This window comes from Micrasema longulum, unplaced genomic scaffold, assembly GCF_059751315.1.
Source record: "Micrasema longulum isolate JH-2025_06_02 unplaced genomic scaffold, ASM5975131v1 h1tg000354l, whole genome shotgun sequence".
Taxonomy (NCBI): Eukaryota; Metazoa; Arthropoda; class Insecta; order Trichoptera; family Brachycentridae; genus Micrasema; species Micrasema longulum.
Window position 1 is genome coordinate 780,329 of NW_028277556.1, and position 25,931 is coordinate 806,259.

General features: G+C 33.3%; 1 protein-coding gene across 1 annotated transcript in view; it reads left to right on the forward strand.

Annotated features, from left to right (window-relative positions):
• The first annotated feature begins 1,311 nt into the window (after positions 1-1,311).
• LOC148282251 (uncharacterized) overlaps positions 1,312-25,931 on the forward strand; it is a 76,369-nt gene continuing 51,749 nt past the window's right edge. The window contains exons 1-6 of the mRNA XM_088225374.1: positions 1,312-1,890; positions 7,105-7,210; positions 9,785-9,999; positions 11,356-11,425; positions 11,502-11,934; positions 13,183-13,422. Of these exons, the coding sequence (XP_088081500.1) occupies positions 1,753-1,890; positions 7,105-7,210; positions 9,785-9,999; positions 11,356-11,425; positions 11,502-11,934; positions 13,183-13,422 (1,202 nt within the window). The 5' untranslated portion in view covers positions 1,312-1,752. The remainder of the gene's footprint in view (positions 1,891-7,104; positions 7,211-9,784; positions 10,000-11,355; positions 11,426-11,501; positions 11,935-13,182; positions 13,423-25,931) is intronic.

Here is a 25,931-nt window from a genome sequence, read left to right on the forward strand (position 1 = left end):
TACCGGATGAACCAACACGGATATTAGTATTTATCAAAAGCCTACTCATCGAACCAAATTACCCACATGCTTATCTAGCGTTCATTTCAATCTATTATTCTAATCAACATGCTGCACCACGCTTCAATAAGAAAAAATAAAATTTATGTTTTTGTACTGTAAGTTACTAGGCAAGTTCAAGTTGGGAACGTCATTATGATAAATAGATTTGTAGGTAAAATCAAACCAGAATCCTAAACGGGTGTTTTCGACTCGATGGCCACTCTCAGGTAAAAATCCTGAAAAAGTGAATCAAGTCGGCCTCGAACTGTAGTGGTAAGCGTGTTCACCTACCATGCTTTATGTCATAGATTCAATTACGAAGGAGGTGATTTAATTTTTTTTTAAACACTTTAAATTAACTAACGATTCCCGTGACGGAATTCTTCTAGATTTTTCCGCGTTATCTTACGATGCGATCTTACGGATTTTTGTAGAGATTAAATGATATTTTTTAACTTCCATGAAAAAAAATATATACATCACAGTAGAAAAACAAGCTTTTTTTATGTATTCATTTTGTTTGGTACAAAGTCAGGTATTGTAGTAAATTATAAAAATTTTTAGTGCTGTCTTGTCTACCGTTTCTTCTTCTTTATAAGTTGGCAACGCATCGCCTCTTATATCATGAATATTACCAGGAATAAGTTTTTTGATCATTTCCGATTTCAATACATACCAATGACAAGCCCAAACGCGGGCACTCACTTAAATGTATGGAGCACGAATTGTTGCGCGCGAGCAGAGTTCGGCGCTCCCGCCCCGTTACCATAACTCATATTCGGTCAAAACGAAGGCCTATTTTGGTCATGTTTAAAGTAAAAGACTTTATTTAGTCGAGAAAAATATAAAAATAAATATGTCTTTACTTACAATACCATTAACTAGAAAACGGCTGTAAGATATTAGTTTTATACGAAATTTCAAAACCACTCCGGAGACAGAAGACGACATTGAATTATAATATTTTTTGTACATGTAGTTTTATTTATTCAGCACCATATTTTTGCTACTAGAAAGACACAAAAATTATGCAAAAAAAAATTCCGGCCCAGCCTACTACTCTAATATTATAAAGAAATAAAACCCACGCTTCTAAATAAATCCTAGAAATGAAAGTACATTTAGGTTTAGTCGTGCGAATCTATTACCGACGAAGGATATTCTCGCTGACAATAACTCTCAAAGACAATAAATAGTTAAATTACGAAAAGGCGTGACAAAATCAAATTGAAAATGCTGAAGTATTTGAGCACAGATAAAACGAATCTCAGTCTTAACTCAAACACGTTCAAAGAAAGTCACTATAATAAATGATCGTGCTATAAAGTGTTACATAGTGTTAACAACATTTTGCGATAATAATCCGTATCACGCTACCGTTCTCATATATGCATGTTATTATTATTGGATTTTTAACGCATGAGAAATTGATCTAGTATTCGTATTATATAATGTGTGGATATTTTAAGTCGGTTTCCGATTGAAAGCGAAAACGTTCCGTGCGATTTGCAGCTTACTTTCTCATTTGAGAATTCACCAATCAAACATAAGAAACTGAATCGTTTACTTCGCCGATAACACACACAAGCGTAATAAATGTATTTTGGAGTGTTCTCAAAAGCGCAAATTGAAAAGTCGGAGACATAAGCGGTTATCGAGAAGAGAGTGTTAATCAAAACATTGAAAGAGCGATAAATTATTAGTCAAATCATGAATATTATTTACAGAATGTCGATTTTAATCATTAATGTAGTATTTTTTGTCAATACGGAGAGTGACAATCTAGAAGGCGAACTCTTTTCGAAAAATATTCATAAATTCGTTTTATCACAGAGAGGTTTTATTCAGGTAAATCGTTTATAATTATTTTGCTTATTTCGTTTAGCTTTTTATTTTTTTTTAAACTGCCATTACAACCAAAATACGACGTTTACAAACAAACGAAAATTATAGGCCAATTATAGCTTTCTTTACATAAAAACAAAGCTAAAAAAAGCATCTTTGTGTAAAGTCACTCTGTTTCACCCCACTCGTGCATTTAAAAAAAACAATCATATTACATAACATATACATACGGAAAGAAAAAGTTTTTTGTTGTTAAGTCGGTCTTAAGAAAACCTTTTCGTCATCGGATTCACACGGAGTAAACCCTAATTAGCCTTTCTTTTTTTAAAACAAACTGAAATAAATAACATATTTTTTTCAACATCATTCCCTTTCCGCACCTAATGGTGCATAGGGCACTAGATTGGTACACCAATCGCAGCATATCTCGATCAATTTTGTTACATGAAGGTAAGGTGATCAGTCTTACGATTCAGGTACCAGTCCAGGGACTATGAAATATTCTAGTGTGAAAACACCCTTTTAAATAAATATATCAAGCATGTCGGGAATCGAACCCGAGACCTCTTGCATGGTAGGCAAACGCGCTGACCATTATACCACAAGGCCAACATAATATTTTTTTGATGTAGAGTAAATCATCACCGTTTTCTTTCCCCACCTAGTGGTACATAGTGCACTTCATCTCTTTGTGCTGTTTTATTTATTCATTTATATATTGAATTTCAATGAGCGTGTAAATTAAACGCACATTGAAGAAAAATAAAATAAATAAAAATAAACAAACATTGGTACACCAACCGCAGCGTATCTTAAAAATGAATGTTTTACCATGGCAAGATGATCAGTATCACTGTTCAGTTATCAGTCAAGAGACTAGGAAATATTACAAATTAAAAAAGTTTTTAACATATTATTTCATGGCGTGAATTGAACCCGTAACATCTTGCATTATAGGCATACGCGCTGACTTTTAGATCACGGGGTGGACTAAATATATAAGTTAAATACTGAGCATATTTCATTTTTCTTATTTGAAAGTTCAACTAGGGTACATAAAATACATACAATTTGTAAGTAAGCATTGGTATCAATCTTCATAAATATCCTCAATTATAGAACTCGACCATCTTTCATAAAGTGTATATCTTGATTAAATCAATTCGAGTAATAGTAAAGATTGAGTCAAAGATAAGACTAATTGTTTTTAAAGAACAGAAAAGAGAAATGAATAAGGTAGAAGGAGTAATGAAAGAAACTAAAATTAATTTACATACACAAAAAAAAGATAAAAATAATTTTGTTAAAAGTACTTTAAATGACGGATTGGCTAAAAATACTAATACGACGAAAAACATGTTCATATTAAGCCGATTTCAAACGTTTTTTTTATATTCGAAATAGTGACCTAATCATTAGTAAGTTATGAAGCCGGTAGTCAATATGTCTAATAATAATTGCTGTAACTTGAATTAAGCGAGAAATGGTTTTAACGCAAGCTTGCTTAATAAATTATCTAACCTTCCTCGCATATCATTATTATGTTTACAAATGATAGGCGTATTTTAAATATTTTGTCGGCCTCGTGGGGCAGTAATGGTCAGCTCATTTGCCTGCCACGCAAGAAGTCTCGAGGATTATATTCCCGACATGGTTGACATGAAATACTTATTCTAAAGGGCCTCTTTACACTGGAATATGTCGGCCTCGTGGTGTAATGGTTAGCGCGTTTGCCTACCATTCGAGAGGTCTCGGGTTCGATTTCCGGCATGGTTGATATGAAATATTTATTTAAACGGGTATTTTCACACTAGAATATTTCGTAGTCCCTGGACTAGTACCTCAAGCGAGGGACTGGTCATCTTATCTTCATGTGACAAATATGATCAAGATAATCTGCGGTTGGTGTACCAATGCAGTGCCCTATGCACCATTAGGTGGGGAAAGAAAATAATGAAAAATGAATTATGTTTTAGTCCCTGGACTGGTACCTGAAACGTAAGACTGAACATCTAACCTTCATGTAAAAAAAAATGATCAAGATACGAACTCTTCCATCTGTTAACTTTTGTGAAGTTAAAGAGCTAAAACCTTCATCATGTGTGTGAAATTCATCCGGCTGAACCAATTCACCTACTAGGCAACGCCTGAAAACAAATTTTCAATTTTTTACTTCTTACTCCCTCTCTGTTGCAACAAATATAGATCTAAATAACTCCCGAGGGAGGAAACCCAGCCTGTCTACAAAAGTTTGGACGCACTTAAAACATTTTCGTAGGTGGTCAGTGGTCAGCGCGATTGCAAACCACGCAAGAGATCTCAGGTTCGGTTCCCGACATAGTTGACATAAAATATTTTTTTTAAAGGGTGTATTTAAAGTAAAATGTTTCATAATTCCCTGGACTGGCACCTGAAACGTAAGACTAATCATCTTACCTTAATGTTCAAATATAATCATAATACGCTGCGATCGGTGTACCAGTGCAGTGCCCTATGCACCATTAGGTGCAGAAAGGGAATAATGATGATAATAAAGGTAGATATTATGTAATAATTTATTATTTTATGGTTACTCTAATTAATATTTCAATAATTCGTCTTTTATTACTATAATAATAAAAAATCCACACTATTCATTAGCAAAGCTAAGCACAGCAACGAAACAGTCCGTTACACGTCTGTTGCTAAACATAAAAATTGCAACGCTTTTGTTCTACGCAATAGAGCGAAATGGCATCTCTATAAGCGGGCAGCACGTTACTACTCTAAGTCAGATCGACATAGTTCGTGTTCTAGGTACACAAACCGGCTTGTTTACCGTCTCAGATAAACTTCATATTTCTCGTGTATTTTTTTACATACATATGTTTTTACAGTTTTCTTACAGCTCCAGAATATCGAAATCATTAGTTGCGAATTAAAAGTAGTAAATATTACCTTGACATCGCAGGAATTGTAATGTGTTCAATTAATTTATATAGATACATCACCTATTGCTTATTTTTTTAAGTAATGTTAAATCTGTCTCATCATGCCTGTATTCTTCGGTGTCTCCATACTTTTTACATTCGCACACATTTTTATTTATTTATTTAATACTTCACAAGAATACATTATATGACTATGGCTTGCATGCACCAATGTCCCGATTGTGTTGTATTGTAAACTCGAGACAAGATATTGACTTTTTTGGTGTAAGTCTTTGTGGATTTAAAAAAATCACTAAGGTAGACCGGATCTTGTCTTGAGGAAGTAATTTTTTTTTGTCCTAGCTTTAATTTGATTTAGTTGTATTTTATTTTATAAGTGCCTGTATAGATTATAAGAAATTGTATTTACCAGCATTAAAATGGACTGCATAAGTCCGTCACATAAATAAATAATTGAATTAACAATGTATTCTTCACTGGGAAAACCTGTGCCGAGGAAGACATATATATTTATGACCGTTTCTTCGGCACAGGACAGAAGACATCCTAATAAGGACGCATTCACTTTTATGTTTGATATCGGAATAAATACATACAGAATAAGAATGTACACTAGTTCAACCATTCTTTCATCATCAATTCGATCCAAATAACCACACCCGACATTTTCTTATCTTTTTTCGATAAAAAAATATCACAAACTACGAATACCGATAAAAATATATTAAATGGATTTAGAAAAATCAATTGTTTTCCCAAAATCAGTATAGATATTGTGGAGAAATGTTTTCGGTCACAAACAAAGTTAAAATTTACACGAATTGTGAAGTATTAGGGACGTTGCCAATGTAATGGACCTGTTTTGTGGGAATTCAAAAGTATAATTTGAAAAATATTTTCAATGCTCCTAATAAGTGGTAAAAAAATACTTTTTTTACTCGACAGTGTTTCATGGACCCTTATCAATTAAAATGTAAAAAAATTAAAGGGAATTTCAATATTAAAACAGATATGCATTCACTTCAGATTTCATCATTCGTAACAATTCTTACCCAGCCTGACCACACATTGAGGTTACTATTTGCAAACCCGGCAAAATCCGTCTTTCTTTTTTTTATTTATTTTTTATTTTTCCATACGTATACATAGAAATATAATTACAAAAATACACTTAAGAAAAATACATCTTAAAATTAAGCTATAACATGAATTGGAAAAAATGCCCACAAAGACTACAGCGTCTGAGCGTGGGCCATTCCTTTTTAATTATTAAAAAGTTTATAGAACATATTAATGGTATGACATGACCATGAAAAGAAAAGAAGAGAAAAATAAAAAAAAAAACAAATTAACATATGCTGATATTACGAAAATATAATTTATTTGCAGTATGCATTTCTTTTTTATTTTAATTAATTTTTATATTAAGCTTATCACAAAAAAGTTATGCAATATAATAGCATCAACTTCATTTTCATATTTCAAATGTTTATTATAACCAGTAAATATTTTACATGTAATTAGTGATGAAATAGTCATAGATATGTTAAGAAACAATAGCGAAATAATAAATTTAATTTTGGAGATTGCCAACTTTGCAATAATCAAGTAGAAGTTGCCATGTTTTTAGCAAACCCAACAATTTGAAAGGCCGATTCTCACAAGTAAAGCCTTATTTTGTGTTATAATTATTGTGAGCAATTGGATTCTGAATAAGTTTCAATTCATATCTCACTTTTTTGAGATTTTGGATTTTGCCGAGTTCGCAAGTAATACCTGACATGACATGACGTATTACGTCATATTATATTTACTCTGCTATCCTCCTTTCACTGCCAGTGTTGTTCCTTGGGGTTTTTATACAAAAAACAAAAGAAGAACCTTGTTTCTTAGCCAGAGCGATGTTCTTGCTCTTTTTTCTGTGTTTATTTAGTGATTATAAGTGTTTGTTTAAATGCCTACAGGGCGTCAAAATACAAATCTGTACCTCAAAGAAAAAACGACGGGTTCACATTGAATAAAATGTTCAGGAAACAAGATTTAGTGATTGTGCGATTTCTTCAACTAATTATAATAAATAACTAATTCAAACAAAGTTAAATTCAGATTTTTATTTCAACTAAATAAATCCTTTTTTATGATGAAAGTGGACTTCGGTGTTTTATTCATGTATAAAATAGCTTATCGCGACATTTTCTACACCTTCAACTTCAAAATGGCAAAAAGTGGACACCCGTGTTTTATTCTCTAAGGAGCAGAAATATGAACTTATGATTTTTTTTTTCAGTACATCAAATACAAAGTTGATGTGCCACCGCTGAGTCAGTTCACATTTTGTGTTTGGATCAAAAGCTACAATTTGACATTCGACCACCCTATCCTGAGCTATTCACGTAAGAACTATAGCCTTATTTTTGCACGACTGAGTAAGTCTTTTCTTAACTATATTTTAAGCTTGTTCAAATGTTTGTAGTAATGACTCGATTTCACCCCCTTGGGAGTTTTTAAGATTAACTTATCACAATAGAGATGCATACAATTTTAAAGAAGAAAGAAGCCACTTAAATCAGCCAGTGACATGTTATAAGCCCTGTATGTGCCAAGACTTCTAAATTACTTTCTCTAAAATGCTCAAAAAACTCCTTAAAAGAGTCCCGTATTAACACTTTATGAATATATATTATCAAAATTTTGAGTTTGTCCAAATTTTTGAAGACAAGGACTGGATTAGACTCCCCGGGGAGCTGTTTATATTAACATATTACAACAGAGATGAAGAACATTTAAGAGAAGGTAATATAGAAGTCTAGGCATCTACAGGGCTTATGACCTGTCAATGGCTGGTTACCAGGTTTGGTAATGGCTGGTTTCCAGGTTTGGTAAACCAGCCATTGACAGGTCATAAGCCCTGTAGATGCCTAGACTTCTATATTACCTTCTCTTAAATGTTCTTCATCTCTGTTGTAATATGTTAATAATATATATTATGTTATAAATATACATATTATAAGACAGATTTGAATTTAATTTTTACTGTGTATTAACTTGACTCTTGTGTGAAATCGTTTACTCGTTGAATGTTCTTAACTTTCAGCAAACAAAAATATGATTTTCGGTAAGGTAAAATCACTAAATACATATCACTTAAACTAGCCAATGACAAACAACTATAACTAAAACTTATTATACAAAAAATGTTATTTATCCAGACGCTTCCTGTTGACACTCTAGTACAGTGTTTCCCAGGGCGGGGCGCACGCCCCGCCGGTGGGGCACAACGCCTCAGAGGTGGAGCACAACGCCTCAGAGGTGGGGCACCACGCGTCAGAGATGAGACACGTCGGCATTCCACATATAAAGGGGAATACTCATCGGTCATACTAAAAAATGCCTGAGACGAACAAAATTAAAACCTTCACCAAATTGTACTTAAAATAGAATGAAGCCCGTTACTACTTCAATGATTTTCTAAAAACACAGAAACTGTGAAGGATCTAGCTGTAGATGTTGTATCGGTACCGGGCCCAGGCTGTATAATTGTATTGCGATATTTTGATAGTACATTGTTATAGGTATGTCAATGCGCGGAAGACGTGTCTATAAAGAGCACTATACACGTATTTATTTTATTCTACTTAATTACATTTTCAATTTGTGTTCTGTAATAATTTCAGTTATAATATATGTATTGGAATAGGTTTCATTTAATTTCATTAGGGGGTTCACATGTTTACAAACATATAACAAGATGAATTGAAAATTTACCTGCTGTTAAATTAAAAACTATGCCGGTGGGGCATCTGACTTTTGAAAAGACTACGGTGGGGCATGGCATAAAGAAGGCTGGGAAACACTGCTCTAGTAGATGTTTGTTTTTAACTAAAACCATCGTCTACCCACAAAACAATGCGATAGACCCAGCTTCCTCAACCTCTATCGGCAACTCATTGAACAACTTTAGTCCTTTATGGTACAGATTGTTCTGAGTTGCCGTGATTCTTGTTTTTGGGAGCCTGAAACACTCGCCTCCCTAGTAGGATAGCAATAAATTTCGTTATTACGCTGAATATTACTAACATATATTCGGGAAACGATATACATTTCATTAAAAAATTTTAAAAAAATCGTTTTTAATCAATCATTTTTAATTTTTTTACCAACTAGTTTTGAAGGTACCCAAGCTTCCTTTTCGAAATATACCAAAACAATTTGGTTAAATTTGTAGGGGAAAGTGGTTTAAAACAAAGTCGTTTTATTAAAATTTTAATTATGACCATACAGTAAGTGCTTAAAATTTAAATTGTATATTTACTTTTTACTAGAATATTAATACTTATCTACATAAAATTATTCTTGGCTCGACCAAAAGCATGTTAAGCACCTTCAGTTCTTTTTTAGATACCTATCTATCTTGTGTCCAGGCGGATAAAGAATATAGTTCTGTGTGTGAAATAGAATCAGAATCCTGGACGGGTGTTTTCGACTCGTCGGTTGCTCTTGGGTAAAAATCCTGGACATGAAGATCGAGTGGAGAGGAGAGGCCCATCTCGTTGTGAAGTTGACACGTTTGCCTATCATTCTTCAGGTTCTGGGTTCGGTTTCTGACATAGTGGACGTGAATGGTTATTTAAACTGCAATATCCTATTGATCTTAGACGTAATAGTCATAACCATATCTTCAGGTAACAGATGATCAAAATACTCGGCAAATGTTTTGCAAATGCAGTGCTTTATGAACCACTGGGCGCGGAAAGGGCAATAATGATGATGATCTATCATGATAAAATATTGAGGGTCAAATCCTGAATCTTTCAAGAACGATTTGAACTTGTTCAATATTTAGATGCTTTTTTGTTGTATCTCGCGGAGATAATTGTTTTATGGAGGTGGTTAAACGAATATTTATTCAGTTTATCCATTTAACATTTCATTTATCACGGAAACTTGTTTGTCTTTTTTTTTTTCAGAACACGCTCGGGATCGACTGTTAAGCACGCGTCTATCCCAGGGCGAGGGTGGTCAGTGGTTAAGCACGCGCGTATTGGGGCGAGAGCTGAGCCGGGTTAGAGTGAGAGCGCGCGAACGCGCTTGGCTGCACGTGTGCCAGTCGTGGCACGCGGGGACGGGCACGTGGCAGGTGTACGCAAACGGAGCCCTCGTCGATCAGGGAATAAACGAAAAGGTCAGAATGATTAACACCAAATCGCGTTTAACCCTTTGCTTTTAAATCGCCCGAGTGGACCAATTTTTCGTTCCAGTAATCTGTATAAGACTACACATATTTGCATCGTAGTTTTCCAATAAATATAATCTTCTCATCCATACCGAGAGTACCTACCTATATAAATTAACTCTCGAAATACAATGCTAAAATGATGTAACTGTAACGTCGTGTTACATTAAATAACAGTTGATATGTTTTTAAATACAAGTATTTTAAAACAAAAAATTACAACATGTTTGTTTGTATATACTGTTTATTTCCATAATTCGTAAAAGTAGTCATATAATTTAGGTATGTTAAAGCAAATGACGAACTCATTATTTATTCAAATAAAAGACATATATGTATACACGGTGTTTTAGGACTAGACCGCAAAACTTTAGAGGAACATTCCTGAAGGTAAACTTTACTTTTAAAAAATCATTTTTTTTCCAAAAACACATTTAATTTCTTTAATGATTTTTTTTATAATTTGAAAATGGAATAAATCTTTAATTTCTCGGACTAGCATTTCCTCTACAGACCCCTACCACTCCCCTATAAAAAAAAGATAAAAAACGTATTTGACCAATGAAGCGATACGCACCGGACGCTGACAAGGAAGTGGCTCGCTAGGAGAGTATTTTTCGCTAGTGAGTAAGTAACCTATTGTACGCTTTCTAAGAAAGCAACAACAGATAATCTAAGAAAAATATCTTATTCAGCAAAATACAAATAGTATTGAATAAAGTAGGCACCGAAAAACAAGTTTTCTTAAAACTTCTATGCATTTATTTTTTAATTTTTTTATTTTATACTGGTAAACTAAACTGATATATAAATATATACATGTAAAAGGACTCGAGTTCTACTATTGACATAGCTGATATAAAATATTGATAAAAAAATAATTAATGTGTTTTTACACTATAATATTTCATACATACATACATATACATTTTTTTTGCACCACAACAGGCCAGGAGGCCTAATTACAGTGGTGAATTACATCACAGAGCACCCAGGCTTGAGAAAAATCACATTTTTAATTTTTGTTTTCTCACCGGGAATCGAACCCGGAACCTTACCTGCGTGAGTCAAGCGTCTTGACCACTACACCACGGAGGCCGCCATAGTACATGGACTGGCATCTGAAGCGTAAGACTGATCACCTAACCTTAATGTAACAAAAAATATCACGAAACACTGCGGTTGGCTTACGAATGCAGTGCCAATCTTCCCATGCAACAGAAATGAAATGATAATGATGAACGAAACGATCCCATGTAATGATTTTTCCAATGATCACTGATATTCAAAAATGAAATTTTTCAGCTACGGGATATAACAATACCAGGAGGAGGCGACATTGTGTTGGGGCAAGAATACACAGACATTGATAAAGGTAAGCAATAATTATTTGAATTCATTTATTGCGAGTTTTTGTAACCACCGTTCAGTATATGATATATTATGTTTAGGATTGGATGACGGCATCGAAGGTGAAATTTTTGGCTTCAACATGGTATTGTCATCTACAACAGAAGCACCTAATCACAAATACTTCGAGAGGCAAGAGAGTAAACATAATTATTTGGCCACCAATCCTGACGAATATGAACCACTAGAAACTGGATATATTCGTTTAGCGGACATTAAAAACCCAGATAAAACTAATGGCCGGAACCCCGAATACAATTTCTCGCCTAAAATCCGTCCACACGTACAGAAAAAGAAAAATACCAGAGAAATTGAAAATAATAAGCATCGGATATTAAGGGATCATTTTTACGATGTATATGAAGATTTCATTTCAGATCCAAACGCATTTCAAAACAGTGAAAATCCTGACGATATGTTATCAGTAGCATATTCAGATGACGATGTTGAACAAGAATCAGAAGAAGAACAGTTGTTCGATGAAACCGAAGATGAACCCCTCTCTAATTTTCCTTCGGAACTTCTTCGACCACCTGCACCGACAAGAATTGCACATTATACAGATCATACATTTTTAAAAGAACAAAAACCGCAAGCATTAAATAATCTTCCCATCTACCAAACACCACCTCCTCTTCATGTAGAAGTAACTCCTGCATTTACAAAACCAACATTTGAAGTTCTATATTCCAGAAACAATTTCAAAGGTAATGAATGGTACAATCAAGATCATTACTTTCCCAAAGAATTATTAAGGCATTTAAAATACAAAAATAATCGAAATAATCAACAGAAACATAATAGGCATGGTAATCATGACCACAAAACAAAAATGTCTATTTCAGATCTGTTCCCCTATCCAAGTACACAACACAGTGTATTTGTAAGATACAATCAAATAGCAAAGAAAAATTATGAAATTAATCACTCAATAATTCGTCGAAGTGCAAATGGTGGCGAAAAAAATATTGAAATATTAAATCCAGAGTCTGTTATTGTTTATCCAACTATAAATGATGTTATAAATGTGGAAGTATTTCCCAGAAGTGGGATTTCGGAGGAGTTGAATTACGAATTAAAGGAACCCAATGAATCACCCTCATCTTACATTGATAATGAGAGGGAAAATAACGACCAGTTTACGAGAATCGTTATTGAACTTGATAAAAATAGGATATCGAAAAATCATCGCCATGGCAATTTTACCAAAGGAATCCAAGTCGTTACACCCATATCACAAAACAATATAGAAGAACATTCTAATGAAATGGATGACGTCGAAAATGACAGCTCTCCAAAACCTAGTTATGAAATATTGTACTCTCAAATGTTTTATACGGGAAATAAACTTAAAAAAACAACTCCAATATTATCGGATGGCGACTATTTTCAAAACTCATTCAATGATTCAATAAAGGAGTACAGTAAGCATAGCGAAAGTATCTTGGGACAACATAATAGATATCAAAAATCTGCCGCACCCGACGTAGACGCGGTACCGGATGAAAGTGAGAGATTAAATAATACAGGCTACAATCATTTTATTTTGCAGCGTCAACAGATACATAATCAACCATACACGAATAAGGACAATACAAAAATATTTCGAAATCATCCAGAAACGAAGATTAATCATAAAACGGTGAGGTTACTCAATACTGACAAAAATAATGAAGACCGCCATACGTTCGGTAGACAAAAAACTAGCCCGTCTCTTTACAGGAGATATCCAGAAAACATAAGAGACAAAATAAATCATGACGAATACGATTTTGACACATCGCTGAAAAAGTCATCGATCAAGCAAGAAAATGGAGAGTTTGAGAAGCCTGTCAAGTTGGGCAATGCGCTAAATGAAAAGTATATATTCGGACAGCGCGGAGAGAACAGAGAGACGAGTTTTGTGAACGGCGATGACAGGATACCAGACATTAACCACTACCGATCGGAAATCGACGACAGGCATAGTACTGCGACGGGGGAAATAAACCATTCAGTGAGAGATGACTATTTGGGGAAGCACAATCGCAATGTCTTAAACAATATGGCACATAGAAAGACAATACATGACGCGCAACACCAAATACCAAGGTCTGTGGGAAGGAAATTGGTAGAATTAAGCTTCAAAAAATGTTTGATTGATCGGGGATCCCCCCTTAGCTCTGATTCGCTAACCATTATCAGCTGGACTTTGACTCCTGTTAAAATATTCGGCGGAGCTAATTTAATACAAGCACACCCTATGTGTGGATCGTTTTAGCTTATATTCAAACGTGGGTTACCTTTTTGAGATTTTAACGACGCATAATTTCATAGATTTACATAGTTTAATTATTATTTTGACTTTCTTAATTATTAAATGTTAATTAATAATTTCACAAAGTCTCTTACCGTCTTACCCATGTCTAACGGTTTCGATACATATCCGCCTCTTCTCCGGGACACAAGTTACACTAACAAACGAACCTGCACCACAGTAGCAGTTGCACAAAAAAGAAAACCAACGTGCTGATAGGATACATGCTGTTAGAAGCTAATACTAACTTGCAAAGAAAAATTGTTGAAAAGGGGGGAGGAGAAGAAGTAGGAAGCATGAATTTACTGGGTATAGGGTTTGCTTGTTAGTGTTATTATTAGCATCCTGACGAAGAGGAGGGTACGTCTCGCGACCGGTCGACGTAGAAAATCGGCAAAATACACACAATAAATTATTTACAAACATTTTACCACAATGCGTATGCTTTAAATATTAATAATATTTTTTATTATTCGTTCATTTATTTTCTATAGCTATAAGTAAACAACTTATTTCATTTAGTACAGATTATGTGAAAATAAAAAAATGTATTTTTATACAAAAAGAAAATATTTGCGTTCGTATGTTTTACTCAAAAATTATAATTTTGAGGCCATTTCCAACGAGTTGTAAGTTTACATATTTACAACTTGATTTCCGTTTTCTAACAGTGAGTATGGAGAACTCACTATTTGGAAATAATAATAATAATAATAATGGTTTATTAACAAAAATAACAATTACTGTATCTACTACATACACACTTAGGTAATAGATTTCTCTGAATCATGTCTAGTCTGCCTAACTAGGTACAACCTGTTTAAAGGCAGACATTTTTGTGCAAAATAAACAATAATATTACTACCTACTAATTAATTAAATATACAGTTAAATGATATTAATTTATACCATTTATTATGTAAGAATGTATTTGAGTAAATTTTCCAATTTTTCTCGACCTAAACCCAGAAACCAATTTTTTTACAAATTTATCAAACTGAATCCGGGTCATGGTTTTGCAATGTTTGGGTAACTTATTGAATATTTTGGGGCCCAGAAAACTGAAATTTCTTTTCCCGAATTCAGAGTTTGTGGTAAACCCCGTTTGTGGAAATCTAATTGGGATAGAGTGGGGTTCGAACCTCGGCCCTCTAATCCGTGAGACCACAACGCTGTCCACGGGCCACAGCCTGATTCATAATATATATACACGAGTATCGTAGATGTAGATAGATATTGTAGATGTATGTACATATATTATTCACTTATTTACACTGCACCAACGAGGAAAGTTGTTTTGACAGCAAATCAATTTTGTCATGTAATGTTACATAAGTTTATACATGTATCATTCATATTTCTTACTGGGCCAGATACTTAACAAGTAATACTAGAGCAAATATGCATAATTTATAATTTAATTGAATCTTTGAAACACTCAATGGTTTAAATAATGTCCCAACTATTCTCCAACAAATACCTTTTAATGTTCCTTCGCGTAAACTTAGCAATAATGAAATTCTGTCTCTCGGTCATCATAAGACTAACGATTTCCATCCACCTCTATCCAGAATAATTAAGATTTGCTAACGAAAATTAGAATCTGAATACTTCTAAATTTAAAGAATCGGGTTGTGATCCCGTGGCTAGTGTTGCGGGCTCACGAGCCGGAGGTCCGAGGTTCAAACCCCACTCTACCCAAACTTGATTTCCATTTTCTAATAGTAAGTTATTTACAACTCGTTGAAAATGGTGACCGAAATTGAATATTATTATATTATTATATTATATTATACTTGCATTCTACCTAAGCAAAAGTGACATATTATATTTTCTGATTTAAAATTGAGAGTCTGACAAACTTAAGAATTAATATATTTGTTGGGACCTGAACTGACTGGGATTGTCAATGATTCGTAAGTTTGAAGGCAATTGGTTCCAGGCAGAGGGGCCTGCAACGGCAAAAGCACGATCTCCGAACGTAGTGTTAGGGGGGCGCCAGATTTCGACAAGTTTTCCTCTGCCTGAATCAAATGCTGACCTAAGACGTATGTTACTGTAAATGATTGTTTTCATTATAATCAATGTTTGAAATGGACTTTATCCGTAAATCTATCCAGAAAAAAAAAACAAAATAACGTTTAGTTTTATAGGAAATAAACGATGCATTATGTTGTTATTTGTGATATTTTTATTTACTTTCTGTATTACAATATTTGAGTTTGTCCAAATGTTCATAGACAAAAGACTGGATTTTACCCCTTCTGGGGTCATTAAGATTAATAAATTACAACAGGGATGGAGAATACCTTAAATAAGGGAATATGGAAGTCAAGGCATTTACAGGGCTTATGACCTGTCATTGGCTGGTTTGGTGGCCATTCATTCTTAACCGGACATTCATTCCGTGCACCTTGAACGTGGACCCCAACAAAAGGTACTATCTAAATTTATGTAAGAGACAAGTTATAATTGAATTTTAAACAGTAGCAAAAATACAGAACAATAAATTCATTCATAACATAAAATATACTGTAAAAGAAAAGTATGATAAAATAAAATTTCTTTAATAATAATACATATTTAAATTTGAGAGCTTTAATGCATACTTTTTTTATCAATTTCGCCATGCTTGTTTGCGAAACGCTGTAGAAATATAATAAATGAAGTAACGTACAAATATATAAATACTCGTATATGTGTCCGGAAAGATAAAAAATACAGTTGTGAGTGTGAAAAATAATCAAAATCCTGCACAAATATGTGTGTAAAAATCCTGAAAAAGAAAATCGAGTACAGAATCCGCCTCGTAAAGTAGTGATTGCGGCTTTCACCTACCATACTTAAGGTCCTGGGTTCGATTTCTGGGACATAAAATATTTGCTTTTAAGGGTGGGTTTACACTGAGATAATTCAGCGTCCTAGGCCAGCACCTGGAGCGTAAGACTGATCACGTTACCTTCCCGCTACAAATGATCTAAATTCACAGCATTCAGTTCTACAAGTTGGAGTGCCCTATGTACTATTGGATTTATTATTAACATTAAATTCCTCTCCCCTTTTGCCTACGGAGAAGTGGCGTAACGGTAGAAGTAGTATAACGAAAACTGTTTAAAACAAAATCAATAAACACCGAGAACACATAAAATTTTCTCGAGCACGTTAGTTTTTACGTGATCAAAAAGAGGTTATGTTGATTATAATCAATAATAAATCATTACTTCATACAAATCACGATAAAAAACAATGGCTCTGTTAAGCAATCCGGTGTGCATTTTCGATTCGTCAACCTCCACACACCGGCTGCGAAATATGGTTATTAATGATGCGTAAAAAATCTGATCAAAACCATGATTGTCCAGTATTGCAAAGGATGAATGAAGGTCACATATTATAATTAAATAATCCATGGCCTTGAAAATTTTTTGTGATCATTAATCGCTTATTTAAAAGGGCAGAAGCATTATTCTTAAGCGTAGTCACTTCAATTCAGGTTGAAATCCTAAGCCTACGTTTTCTTACTAAAGCAGTAAATCATAATTTGCGGGTAAGTTCGGCTTATTTTTTTTAAAGAGAGTAGACTCTCTTAATTACTCGTACATTATACGTTTTTAAGACATATATTTATAACGTGTATTCCATTATCTAAATTTAAGTTAAAACGAATTTGATTCAATAAAATAATCAGCAAAGGTTAAAGAATGCCTCACAGAAAGGCTGTAAAAAAAGTTTGTCAAAATTGAGCAATCAGTCAACAGGTGGAACTCTGCCGGGTATTTTTTTTTTTTTTTTTTCAATTTTATTTATTAATATATATCTACATTACAAAATGGAATATCTTAATTCATACATACGTAAATAATTAGGTAAAATTAGGAATATGTAAAAAAAACACAAAAGTATACATAATATCCAGAGAATAATATTTTATAAAAGTAAGAGAATCTTATAACGAAAAACTCTCTCAGAGACGTGAAAAATGTCAATATCCAAATTAATATTGTTCAACATAGAGATAGCCCTTTCAACAGGCATAACCATTGGCAGGTTGGTACTGTATATTGGAATGTGAAACAATCTATGCTGACGCTGTCTAACATAAAGGCTAATGCTCCGCATAATTCCAGGGTTGTTAATAATACCGCGCAACAATCTGGTCTTCAAACTGCTGTAACTGAGCATACCCTGAAAGAACTCAGTGGGATAAAGCCATGGATAATATCCGCACTCCCATGTAGAGAAATCGAAGAAATTTCTTCTGAACCCTCTCCCCACCATAAGAGAGTACTTCAACTCTGACGGTCCCCAAATCTACTACAAACAGTTTCGATCTGATCGAGAAATGTCAGGGAACTCACAAAAGTGATGCCTAGATCTTTAACCGTATCGAGGTTGTGTACGAGTAGCACTGTAAGGGGACATTGAAGAAGCCAGGAAGGTATCCTTATGTCACGAGAAAATCTATTACATTTGATAATATTTTCTTTTATACTCGTACGTTAAAATTTCTTTGTTTTTTTTTCTATTTGCACTAGTTTTTTTTTTGTTTTTTTTATAAATTAAAATATTTTTTGTTCCTAGTATAGCTAAATTTATGATACTATTGACTTTAAGAAAATGCGTATTATTACAACATTTTGAGTTTGTCCAAATGTTTGTGGACAAAAGACTGGATTTTACCCCCCAGGGAGTTATTAAGATTAACAAAATGCAACAGGGATGGAGAACATTTTAGGGAAGGGAATATAGAAGTCTTTATTTACAGGGCTTAAGACCTGTCATTGGCTGGTTTAAATGGCCACTTTACACACAGTGTAAGATTCCACATTTTGCCTATGTTTGAATATCATAATATAATATATGATATTTCTTTAAGTTTTCCATCCGCTAACTTAAGTGAAGTTAAAGAACTGAAACCTTTATTGTTGTGAAGAGATTCATCTGATTGAATTATTATAGCATACAAGGCTACGCCTGAAAACGATTTTTCAATTTTCAAACTTATTCTTAAACTTCAACTTTATCTGGTCCAAGATTAATATTCCAAAAATTAATACAATAAAAATAAAATGTAAAAAAAGGTTAGTACCCAAAATATTTTTTCAAAGCTCAAACGCACGCAACGATCCATGGTGAGGTCCAAGCTTGGTATAAAGCCTAAGAGATTGAATAACAAATGATGAAATTAGGCGCAGAATCCCATATCCCAAGACAGCATGCCACAAGATGGACTTCTAGAATTCTAAAGTGAAGACTTTGGGAGAATACGAGAGGTGTCATAAGACCTCAAAACTGATGGATGGAAGGGTATGGAAGAGGCCTATATCCAGCAGTGGAGAGATGAAGGATGGTGAAGAAGGAAGAAGCAAAAATCTTCCCTTTGAAAAAAAATAGATTAGAGATTAGGTAGATTGTAAGTAATTATTTTTGAATATATGCTAACAACATTGAGAGAGCAAAACTCGCGAAAAAACAAGTATAATAGGATAAGAAAGTATCCATATTTTTATCAAGAAACATTGGGAACCGAACGTAAGCCAACGAAGAGCCGCGTTTCCTACGTCTATAGATTACCGTTGCTTAAAATATACGGTAATTATTTTAATGTACTTCATGCACCATCATGCACTGAAGACTTGTTTATAGCGAAATTGAAGAACCTGAATCAAACCCACATAATGACGGTTAAATTTCCTGGCAATGAGTAAAAACTGACAGAGGGCAGCACAAAATATCCTTGTCATTGCAAAAAAACCGAATGTACCTATGTCGAATCTGACGAAAAATTTGGTGGGATAAATGAGGGTGGAATTGAATAATATGCGACTAGTTTAATGATGTAACAACTTTATTTTTATTTATATCAAATTCTAATGCAGTCTTGTATTCTTCAAAAAGCACGTGAAAAATAATAAAAGCCCATAATCTTATTGATTTCTTTCATTTACCGTTTTACCTTTTCGATCTCAAATTGAGTATTAGGTTGCCATAAACTAACTTGCAAATAATTGATTGTTTTTGTATCTTATTTTTAATAAATATCACTAGCATTTTGCGAAGTAAAATATAGTTACATTTTATTTATTCAGTGCAGAGATAACATTCTGAGCTACATCATTTCAGCTAAACCAGCAATTTCCAAACGTTAGGTCGCCACCTTTAGAAATAACCATTCATGACGCTTTTTTCCACTTAAAAAAATGCCGAAATGTTTTTAAAGGGTAAATAATGTGGTAAAATACTTTTTAAAAAAAAAATCCAAAATAATTGTCAAAAAAATAAAAAGATTTTTCACAAATTATCACTTTTAATCCGATAATTGACGATTGTTTACTTTAACGTATTTTTAACGTAGACAGCCCCTATAGCCTTATTCTGTGACAAATTCGTTTCGTAAATTCATTCGTATCGTATGAGGGGGAAAGACGAAACGTAATTTTTAATTCGTTGGATCGAGATGGATATATGACAAATGAACGAAATTGTGACATAATATGTGTAATAAGTAAGACGCTTGCCTTCACACACGAAGGATCGCGTTCGTTTTCCAGTGTGATCACAGTAATTAAAAGTGATTTTAAAGCCACGATTAGCAAAAAATACATAAATAAAAAAATCGGTTATATCAAGAAAAAATATTTTTTAAATCTAAATTTTTATCGCTATGGCACACTGAAATATATGTTATTTTTTGCCTTGTAAGATCATAATCTTTACCCGTTGTTAAATATGCAAAAAAAAATAAAAACGTTTACGTTTTGGCATACAGCCGTCAATTCATATTATTTATTTTCTTTCTTTATTTCTTTATTTCTTTATATCTTTTATTCTCATTTTCTCTCAATATTTTATGTGTACTATTCGTTTAAATGCAACATTGATTTTCGTCACCTAAAATCGAACCCGGACCCCTTCGAGCGCGGGGCAAGCGCCTTAGCCACAACACCACGGGGCCGCTAAAAAAATAGTGACGCGACCAAACATGTCTTCCTCTCGAAAGAATCACACTTTAAAAATCAAACTTACTGTTCTCCTGTAAAATCTACTTGCCCTACGTAAAGTACTCTAACTGCATGACATTGACATTATGATCTTTTTATCTTTAAACATAAAAAACAAAAGAGATGTAGGTATACAGACACATAATTTAAAGACGTATACAATTCAAATAGAATGGTAAATTGTTCAAAAAAAAATATGACGAAAAAACCTTATACCTCTCTCCTACAAAGTATGAATGGATTTTTTAAATATATATTTTTTTAGTATAATAAATAAATATATGCGTTCTAATGATATACCCAAATAGAGGGAAAATCGTTGAGGGCCATTTTCAACGAGTTGTAAATAACTCACGGTTAGAAAATGAGAATCAAGTTGGGGTAGTAGAGTGGGATTTGAACCACGGACCTTTAAAGCGTAAGTCCGAGACACTTGCCACATTTCAGATAAAGCACATTACTATAAATTGGAGATCATTGCTCGATATATTGAAAATAAAAATAAAATATTGATTTGTTTATTCACGATATATTCCAAACGTCGTTATTATGGGGCATTTTACTCATTGCAAATCATATGAATCCTCTATAAAATTATAAATAATGATTCATTATAGAAATAAAGGCGGGTGATACTTATATCCGCTAATTTGGAATAACCAACCAGTGACCAGTGACCAGTGCCCAGTTTACATTTTTTTTTGCACCTCAACAGGCCAAGAAGCCCAATCGCAGAGGTGAATGGCACATAACACATATAGCACAGAACACCCAGGCTTGAGAAAAATCCCATTATTTTTTTGCATTCTAATCTGGAATCGAACCCGGAACCTTGCGTGAGTGAGTCAAGTGCCTCGACCACTACACTACGGAGGCCGCCTGTTTGTGGATTGACGCATCACCCGTCCTTTATTTCTATTGTAAATGAAAATGGAATTCCACCAAGAATTTTCACTAACAGATTTCAATAACTAAATAATTGTACTTGGGAATCAAATGTAGGTACTTTTGTTATGTACATATAAATTAACAGACAGTGATCTAAATATTATTGTGATTAGTTAAGTTTATTTCCAGTTTACTTCCTAATGCATGATAAATCCACGTAGCTCTTTAAATTGAGATGACTTGACTTTTTACAAGCTTATCGATGAAATAATTATGAATTTCATTCGTTATTATATTTTGAATAAGGCTACGAGTATTAAAAACGAATCCCACATACATTTTTTATTATTAAATTACTTTAAATTATTTCCGCGTACAAAGTCTCTTTGTCCTGTGTCCTCGAGAGAAAAATACAGAACATCAATCATTTAAACTTCATAATAAACAATACAAATAGTTTGATCTTTCTCTCTGTACGATACAGTTCTGTTTGAAATAGAACCAGAATCCAGGACGAGTGTTTTTGTATCGATAGCGATAACTAATCTCAGGTAAAAACCCTGAATCCAGTCCTAGTCCAGTAGTTGGCCCATTCGCCTACTATGTTTGAGGTCGCGGGTTCGATTCCTGGGAGGGTCGACATAAAATATTGATTAAAAGGTGGCCCTGCCCTGCAGTATTTCATTCTGGACTGGCACATGAAGCGTAAAGCTGACCACCTTACCTTCACGCAACAGATGATAGAGATATGCTGCATTTTGTGTAGCAATGCAGTGCCCTATCACCATTTAGTGTTTGGCCGGCTTCATCGCGTTCGATTTTTATTTATTAAGTGGGTAGTTTCAGGTAAACTTCCTGCGAAAAATCTAGTAGAGACTTTTTTTAAATATGTGAGTTGCATTATTCTTTTACCTTGCTTGTGATGTACAAGGTTTATATTTACTTCAAAGCGATAGTTATTTATTTTTTTACTTAAAAAAAAAATATATTAGATTAAATTTTTTTTTTTTTTTTAAGACTTACTTTTTTTTTATTTAAATCCTAAAGTAGGGCACACATATCATACATATTGTTATGTGTGTTCTAATAATAACATTGCAAATATATTTAATTTATAAATTGTTTATCACATATGTCTTGACCATTATTTTAAATTTTGATATGTTCTTTTCTTCATAAATATTTTTTTCCATTTCGTAATACTTTTTAATTGCTTTGAATAAAATTGAATTTTGTGACTTTGCCTTTTTCCTAAATGGAAGTCTAATTTTGTTCTTTTCTCTAGTATTGTGATCGTGTTCATGCTGGTTCCGATCAATTTTTTTCCAAAATTCTGTTTTTTTATTAGAGTTTATAATTTTATGAACAAATATCATTGTATTGTAAAATATTCTTTGTTTATATGTTAATAATTTCATTTCATTTACCATCGACTTTACCCTCGTATATCTGTTTTTTTTCAAAATGATTCTAAAGGCTTTATTTAATGCAATGAAAAACTTTGTTTAGTTATTTAGTTCTTTTATGTAAGGATCGGTGGGATGTTTCGGCTGTGACCTGTTTCAGGAGCTTCTCCGCATTTGCTCTAGTAACGAGGAAACCACATAAAACTCATCATAAGAAGGCGGACCGTTGTAATTCGTCAATATATCTTCCGATCCACTTGAAGAGTGTTCGGCATTTGGTGTCCTGCTATCATTGATACCTTTTATTGCCTTTACTTTATTTGTCATGTATAATGTTATCTCTCTTGACAAGTCCCAATGACTAATTACTACATGAACATCGTGTAAATCCTCATTTAGACCTCTGCATCGCGCCTCCAGTTGCATTCTGTGCAGACTAAAAAAGGGGCAATGCATCAATAGATGAGAGACAAGTAGAGACTAGTCGACCACATGGTAGCGCGTTTGCCTTCTATAAAAAAACGGTAGGATAAAAAAATGTTCACCTATGTAATATTACCAAGCCATGTGGATTTGTACGATCCGTCCGAAATGTGCCTATGATTACCGCACATTTCGATTCCCAAAAGTATTGACAATTTTTTTTTTCACTTATTAAATAAAATAAAAAAGTGACATGTTGGATACATATAATAATGAACCATGTGCACATAATACTTTATAGTCCGTGTCCGGGCGGTTTAAAAATACAGTTATGCGTAAAATAGATCCAGAAACCTGGAGTGTTTTCGTCTAAATATTGAGGTCTGTCGGTCAAAAAGTAATTATATTTTAGTTATACAACACAAATTTTAGTACACAATATTTATTAAGCCGCCGGGTTAGTTTGGGATAGGTTAGGTTCGGTTTTATAAAATATAAATTATTTTTTACGTAACTTATTAAGTTAAGGATTATTTACTATGTTAAATAGGGGATTTTGTTAGGTGAAAAAATGATTTTAAAATTATTATTATAATCAACGAAACCTAACCTAACTTCATACGAATACCCTGTTATTACTGTTGTATTAAAATTAAAGCGGCTAAGCGTCGTTTAACCCTTTCGTTAAGGTGATTCTAAACGAAAATATGAAACTAATTATTCATAGGTGGCTCTTTCATCATTTTTGTTAAAAAATGCCATTTTTACGTTTATTTTCAATGGAAATTTTACAAAACTTGGTCGGCGGAAACTTTACACTTGATTACACAAATACCATAAAAATGGCATTTTTCAATAAAAAATTATAATATATGTGTGAATAATTAGTTTTATATTTTCGTTAAGAATCACCTTAAATGATAATTCAATGAACGGCCTAGCCATTCAGTTGAATGTCGGCATTTAAAGAACAGGCTAGCTGCTCAGTTCAGTGGCTGATTTAACTATCGTTTTAAAGAAATATTAGCGTTCTTATAATTTACTCAAATTTCGGTGACCATTTTCAACGGGTCAAGAGTATATAGCATAGTTTGTTAGTATGTGCGTACCCAGCACATACTAACAAACTATGTCCATGTTGTATCAGTCGACTTCTGTAAATGCTTACTGGATGCACAGGAGTTCTATGTACCTGGTTGTTTATTCTGTTTATCTCACTACGTGCTTCATCCTTTCGAAGCAGGATCTGGGAAGTATGGTCGCAGTTCCAATAATTTAGAACTAACACTGTATTCCTTCGCTGTCAAACAGGGAAATTAGAATACGGTGAATTTACTGTCCATGTGTATATGATTGATTACGTAACGATACAGCAAAGAAGAGTTCAAAGAAAGTTTTTAAAGTTTCTGTCTTGTTATTTTCGCGGTTTCATTGAAAAAAAAGAAAATTGAAGACATGAGTCGATAAAGGTGTTATGCAGCGGCGTCTTTCCCTTATGTCCACTGGGTCAATGCCCCTCAAAGTTAGCGACCAATTAAAGAAATATGTAAAGTACATAATATAATGTAAGTAGGTTTTATAATATTCTTTTTTTAAATCATTTATTCAAATATATATAATAACTTAATAATCTTCATATTTTAAAATATATAATAAATGTTATTTTCAAGAAAAATGCGCCGTTGAATCCGCTATATTATTTTTTTGTCGGATGCGCAGGTCATTTTTATACCTGTTCTAAAGCTAAACTCAACATTTTTGGATGAGAAGAAAAAGATGAAGCGTATCGTTCGTAAATAAATATCGAAACATTTTGCCCAAAATTAGGTCAAACGCGGGCATTTTCCCGGTAGGGATAGCAATATGAAACAAGGATGATTAGAATATGATTGATTATAATAATATCATATTGGCATCGGTCTGGACTCGAAGAGATACGATGATAAATGAATTCCTATGTATTTTACATACCTACACTAAAGAAGGACGAATCCTTAATGGAAAGGATAATATTAGCTTATATTTTCCCATCCTAAAATGAGTTTTGTGAATTAATTTTATTATAATATATTGTTTCTTGCACATGTCCAATTACCTAGTGTTTGTTAGCGCTCTGTTTCATACGAACTAAATTTTTGTTGACTCGTTAATTTTAAATACTTTAAATTTGTATTAGTTTCTTCGCGTTTTAAAGATTAAATTTACTGGAATATTTTTATTTATGGAAATACGATGACGACAGTTCAGAGTGAAATATGTTTTTCAATGATAAAAAAAATTACTTTTGAAAAATTCTATAAGCCAATATAGACTAAGTGCACTCGCTATATTAGGTACGTAAGAAAAAAATCGCTCCAGTTTTCATGTTCATTGTTCTTCCTGCAGAGAAATTAAAAAATAATCTTATGTACAAAAACTTTAAAAAAACTGTGTTTAATATTCAGTAAGTATCTAATA